The sequence below is a fragment of the Spea bombifrons genome, chromosome 1 (genome assembly GCF_027358695.1).
Source record: "Spea bombifrons isolate aSpeBom1 chromosome 1, aSpeBom1.2.pri, whole genome shotgun sequence".
NCBI classification, from domain to species: Eukaryota; Metazoa; Chordata; class Amphibia; order Anura; family Pelobatidae; genus Spea; species Spea bombifrons.
The window spans coordinates 106,402,068-106,408,443 of record NC_071087.1 but is presented as its reverse complement, the minus strand read 5'-3'; the positions used below and the strand labels follow the sequence as shown (position 1 = coordinate 106,408,443).

Genomic DNA, 6,376 nt, shown 5'->3' with positions numbered 1-6,376 from the left:
TTCCTTCTTTCCTGATATCTGATACATAATGCTTAAAAGTCCCATAGTAAAATATTTTTCAACTTGAGTATTAAGTGCAGTGTTTTCTACTGTAAAAAAATAAAACTGCACAAAAAACAAATTTTAAATAATAATACATTTAAATAATGTATTTTGCATATTATGTCTTAGTGAAATTATAAGTTATTAAATGTCATCAACACCACCTTTCTTCTTACTTCTAAAACCTGTTTGAAACATTGCATTTTATTGGCTTACTTTTGACTTTGATCTAGTTTTTGCTTACTTAAAAGTTATTTGTAAGAGTAATCCCAGTTCACTTTACTCTGCTGTAATTTTCAGTGACCTGTAACTCTGAACACATTCAATCTTCGTACTGCTGGGATCCAAACCATCTTGACAGTTTTTCCCTCTGCTGTTCGTGGTTTTCAAACACGCCTCATGAAAACCTAGAACAGCAGCAGCATGCCAGTGACAGACAAGCACAAAGTAAAATGATTATGCAATCACCTGACAAAGGCAAGTCTGCGAGTGGGAATGGTAGTTGTTTCAGGGCGGAGAGTCTTCATTCCTGGAGAAGGTTGGTGTATAATAACAGTCAACTCACTAGTATATTACCACACAGCATTTCTTTGCACATCATGTCTGGCATTGTGCTATACCTGGACCTCCTATCTCAACCAAGTCGAGCCATTTATATCTTCTCCAAAGTCAACAAGATTCCATTTCATTATCATGAAGTGCAACTCTTCCAAGGTCAGTGAAGTGAATATTGCCAGGTGTGCAGTACTGAACATTAGCTATGTGACTGAAGATTAACAGCTCTTTACCATTTTATAGTGTGGTATCTTGGAATATTTGTATATAAAAAAAGTTATTTGAAAATACATATATTATGTTGACTACTGCAGTTACTCATAAATTGGCTGATGTCTTTTTCAGCTACATAATGAGACATCCCTCTTCTGTCATGTTATGGACAGGAGGCTTATTAGATGGGTGTCTGATTCCCTGTGTGGCAGTTGGAAAATTAAGATCCAGTAAACATTTATGCCTACCCGGGCATCTGTGTGCCATATCTGGGCTTGTAGAATCTCCATTTAAAAAAGGGATCTACCTGGTTTAAAGACAAAATTGGGTGTAGCAATAGATGGACATTCTGTTTCTGTATTTATACGCTCTAGTATAATTGTAGCCCTAAGTTGGTGGCTAGTTTAATGGTTTATGTAGGTACTTTATTTCCAATTACACTGCTTCTATGTATCTATAAAATAATAAAATAATGACTACCCCGAAAGTGCAGTGTGAAACCACAGAATATTTAACATATAAAATGATCTGCTCCAAATTCACATGCAATGTTTCCACTCCAAAACTCAAGCAGTGTATGTCCAAAACAAATTAGAATATACACCAATGTAGAAAAGGATGAGCACATATAATTCAATGTGTAAGGAAGAATAAATCATGCTGATTAGCATTACATTATTCAGTCCAGCAAAGCTGTTCATAAAGCAGATTCTCACTGAGGTTGGCACTTCATAATGTATAATGCAAAGTGAATAAGCTGAAACACAACTGCTAACTCTCCTGACAACCCTCCCTTTTAGTGACTAGACCCCAATGTGTCCTAGAACCTCTGCAGTGAATAGCTGAATTATATATAGACACATTCATACAAGCATCTGACAATGCTCTCGGTATTTTCTCCAACCTGATGTTTCTTTGCAGGGGGGCACCTGACAGGGGAATTTGAAAAGGTCAATCCACTACGCAAAGTGCCAGTGTTAAAAGATGGAGATTTCACACTAATTGAAAGGTAATTGAATGTGTTATGTACTAGATGAGACTCTGGGTCACAGATACTATTTCCTCAGTTAAGTAAAATTGCCTCTCCTGACCCAAACTCTGGTTTCCTTCCAGCACTGCAATTTTGCTTTACCTAGTGAATAAATATAAAACCCCTGATCACTGGTACCCATCAGATCTTCAAAAGCGTGCACGTGTTGATGAATACCTTGCCTGGCAGCACACTAACACTCATCACTATAGTTGTAGGGTGTTCTGGGTCAAGGTAAGAATTATATTTTACATATGTATTACGACATATTTGTTTTCAAACACAATTTTTCTAATTTCATTTCACATAAGTGACTTTAAAAATATAGGACATTTCATTAAATTACTTTTACATGTACCAGCAGTGCTCCTAAAAATATTATTACTTTGATCAATAATAAGAATATGGATTTTTTTTACTTTCTTTAAAGTCTGAAGACTGTAAGGTTTAGAAATCTAAGAACTCTAACTCATTTCCAAATCAGGCAGAGGGACAAGACTTGTATAAAAGTAGACATTGAGGGAACTTTAATTGTAGAACAGGGTTTTGGTCTTTATTAAAGTTTCTAGTGAAAAGACTCATGTCCTGTTCTTCCCAACAGTGTATGACACCAGTTATCTTTGGCCATGAAGTTTCTCCTGAAAAGCTACAGCAAGTCTTGGCTGAGTTCAATGCTATAATGACTCAGCTTGAAAAGCTATTCCTGAAAGACCAACTGTTCCTGGCTGGTGATGAGATCTCACTAGCAGATCTTGTGGCCATGGCAGATATTATGCAGGTGAGATAACTAATCCTTCTGTATGCATACCAGTACATTACTAAATAGCAGACTTGGGCGCCAGCCAACTCTTCGTGTTCGTCTTTGTGGGGGGAAAAATGTTCATATTCCACAAATATCACCTATTCCTGTGTTCGGTTTGGGCGATTTGTTTTTTGCCGTTTTTTTTTCTAGAAGGGGTTAATACAGGGTTAACGTGGTACGCACTATGCAGCTGTTTTGGCGCCAGGATTTTAAAGGTCCGTACGAGCAACTTTATTGGTCGTCGGCAGGGGCCTCCTCTGCCATCAACCAATGCAGTGCACCTGCTGTCTTCGCAAACGTTTTTCCGTCGCCACGTTCGTTTCTTCGGTATTCAGGCTGAACAACGTTCAGCCCAAATACAAATGCACAAGTCTACTAAATCGTATGCACAGGCATATACAACATTTAACCTCCTACTGGTGGGATATTTGGGATAAAATTGATACATAAATTAATGGATTTATTTCTAATGGTTCATGGATGTATAAAATAGCATGTCTTTATGCAGGTCATTGCAAGTGGAGTCCCCATTTTTGAAGATAGACCCAAGCTTGGAGCCTGGAAGCAGCGGGTTGTGGATGCACTGGGATCAGAACTGTTCAAAGAGGCTCATGAAGGCATTCTCAATGTTAAAGAACAACAACTTGAGTCTCTGTCCCCAGAAATGAAAAAAATATTTAAAGCAAAACTGTTAATATTCTCACAATGAGCGATTATTATAAGTACCAATGTCTTATTTTTGAGGGATGGGAAATAATATCACCTGGAATTATATGAGCAGCCAGTAAACCACTGATTGACCACTCTAGACCATCTGTGTAATAATTCATTGTATCTACAGATTTTTTTAACCCCCAAATTGATTTCGAAATGATTTAGGAATATTGAACATATGTTAGATTAATGTGTTTTGAGGACTGAAGACTTCCTGTAGTATTTTTAAATATGGCCCATTTAGTCACTGATATAAAGCACAATAATACATGTAAATTGTTAAGGGCATACGATTGATCAGCTTTTCATTTATAGGCTTTGGATGTGGATTATTATGTACAGTATATGAATGCCTCTGTTTTAGATATTTGATATGATACTATTACCTTATAAATTCATATTTTTAAGGGAAATTCTGGTTCAATCATTTATATAAGAACCTACAATTGACCACTAATGACAGGGTGATAATACTAATGTTTAATGTGTTTTTCTAATGTTAGCATATAAAGGTGCATTCATTGAACTGGGAACTAGGTATCTAATATTTAAAGTAACTTTGTCACTGTAGGAACTGCCGGTCACACTGGTGAAGGCTTAAATTAAGGTCCATTTAGAGCACACATCCTGTTCCTTTGTTGCCTTCCCTGTTCCTAGGTCCCCCACTGGTCTTTGCATCCACTTCTAAAACAAAAAAAGGAAGAAATAAAAGAAGGAAGAGAAAAGAATATAATAATCCACAGTCCACTGACCAGAAGCTATATCTTAAAGGTTTAATATTGCAATAGCCATGTGTTTAGAATATGAAAAATACCCTAATCATTTCTGTCAACGTATTCTTAAGATCTTGTGGGGCATTTGAGTGTGTTGTAAACATTGTATTACAGAGCCCTCTGCATTCGTAATGTTCTTTTTTATATTTGTGTGTATGTGTAAATTTGTCTTTTCTAGTAGTGCCCCGAGTTGAGCCAATGAAGCCTGTGTGGTCACCACCACCTACAATGTTGTGAGGCCAAGATAACCAGTTGAACAGAAGCAGGTGCTGCTTCACTGGCCATGAGTTGTATGTATATTGTATCCATATAGTGTAGTGTTTAAAAACACACAACCTTTGTTGCATAAAAAAGATGTGAAAATAATCCTTAGTTTAGATCTACAGCTATACACAAAATAACAATCAGCAGCCAATAAAATAAATTAAAGTTTTCCCTTTAGAAAGGTTTATTTAATAAATCAAACATTATTATACTTTGCATATTTTTATATATAATATATATTATATATATATATAATATATATGGTTCATGGATTCCAGAAGAGCAAGATTGTTTTTAATTTGATTTAAACACTATTTATTGAGCAGCAACATTTAACAAACTTGAGAATCTGACCCTGTATACCATATGTTTATACGTATTGCCTTCCGTTGCTGTAATCAGCTGCAATCATTTATATCCCACAGCCCAACTTGACCTGTTTTACTAACAAGTCTTAGGGATTCATTATTTTTTATTTTTGCCATCACCTTTCAATAGATGATTGTGTTGCTTGTTAGTGTGACCAGATGGTGCACCATCTTGAAGAATCCACCCAGATAGCTAATTAGACATACTCTTGCTCTAAGACAACAGATTGCAAAGTCTCAGAGATCCTCCACTTAAGGCAAAGTCATAAATCATCATCCAGAATGGCACTAACAAATTGTTCCATGCCCAGGACTGACTCACATTCTTGGCTGTAGTCTTGCATTTGTTAATTTGCCAGTAGCCTTTTTCAAGCCAAGTCATTTTTTTGTTACTCCTGGTATGTTTATGGTTCGTATATTTCTGTTGTTCAACTAATGCTTACTGTTAGAAAACATAGAAAATAAAAACATGTTTTTCACTAGTAGTATTTTATTTCCTTCTTCATGTTGACTGTTCCGTTTCCAGTACTCACAATTGGAATTCAGAAAACAGAAAACAAATACAAGTTTGAAATGTATTCTAAAAACACCAAAATATTGTAGGAGTAGCTCAACGTCTTCAAATCTGACCGGCCAAGAAGGGAAATTACCACCTGTCTCTAGCCCATCCTTGCTCAAATCACTGATTTTGTTGATAAAATTGCCAACATGTAGGTGGATTTGCCTCTTCCAAGCATTAAATTACATAACATTTATTTATTATAGAGCAACAGTAAACTTCATAGCACTATTACAGTATTGGAGGGTGAAAATAAGCACTAATATTAAAACTAACAATAGACAAAATGAACAATATCAACACCAACATTTCAAGACTTACTGGTACAGAAGAAGAAAAGGGCCCTGCTCTGGTGAGATTACAATTTATTAGTAGGTTAAATGAGACAGTAGGTGAGTGACTGTTTTGAATTGTAAGAATTAAAGTAATAAGCGCCATGTGGAGAAGTCAGTCATGTAGATATTAAAGAATGCAGGTTATAGGCTTTATAGGGGTGACATGTTTTTTTTTAAGCATGATAGGTTTGCATAAAAAACAAACAGTTCAATTATTTGTATTTACCTTAATTTTTTAGACCTGCTAAGGAACAGATGATTATTATTATGTCCTGATGTAAAACTATATCAGAAGAGTGATGTCTGTGAGGGCTAGCTCAAGAACGTGTATTGAAGGCTATATGAATTGAGTTGCTGGGGAATGGAGGGATTGCAGTGGTAAAAGGTGGGAGAGAGGCCAGTTGGTAGGGAGTTGCTATAATCCAGATCACAAGGGAATTGGTATTTTAGTAGTCAAATTTGAGATACATTTTGCAGGTGAAAACAGCATTTGGTGAGCGACTGCATGTAAGGGGTAAATGGCAAGGTGGAATCAAGTGTATTGCCAGGGATATGAACTTCTTGGTAGACCGTGGAATTCATGACAGTGATATAGATATCAGGAATTGGGGATACATAGAAGATGGGGGATAACTTGAGGCTCAGTCCTGCCAATGTTGAGTGTTAGGTAACAGAATCTCAGCCAGAACATGCTCAACAGTGCTAAAGGCTGCAGAGAGGT

The 6,376-nt window shown here is 36.3% G+C and overlaps 1 protein-coding gene across 1 annotated transcript; it reads left to right on the top strand.

Moving 5' to 3' along the window:
* Positions 1-629: 629 nt before the first annotated feature.
* LOC128474428 (glutathione S-transferase theta-1-like) lies at positions 630-3,351 on the top strand. Its single transcript, XM_053456766.1, has 5 exons — positions 630-756; positions 1,732-1,819; positions 1,924-2,074; positions 2,442-2,618; positions 3,151-3,351. Exons 1-5 carry the CDS (start codon positions 642-644, stop codon positions 3,349-3,351), a joined length of 732 nt encoding a protein of 243 aa, XP_053312741.1. The 5' UTR covers positions 630-641.
* The last annotated feature ends 3,025 nt before the right edge of the window (positions 3,352-6,376 follow it).

What these genes read in the sequence shown, in the direction of transcription:
- LOC128474428 (XM_053456766.1), top strand. Translation starts at nt 642, where the DNA reads ATGTCTGGCATTGTGCTATACCTGGACCTCCTATCTCAACCAAGTCGA. An exon ending in TGAAGTGCAACTCTTCCAAG is followed by an intron (nt 757 to 1,731) that starts GTCAGTGAAGTG and finishes GTTTCTTTGCAG; the next exon opens with GGGGGCACCTGACAGGGGAA. An exon ending in GTAGGGTGTTCTGGGTCAAG is followed by an intron (nt 2,075 to 2,441) that starts GTAAGAATTATA and finishes TCTTCCCAACAG; the next exon opens with TGTATGACACCAGTTATCTT.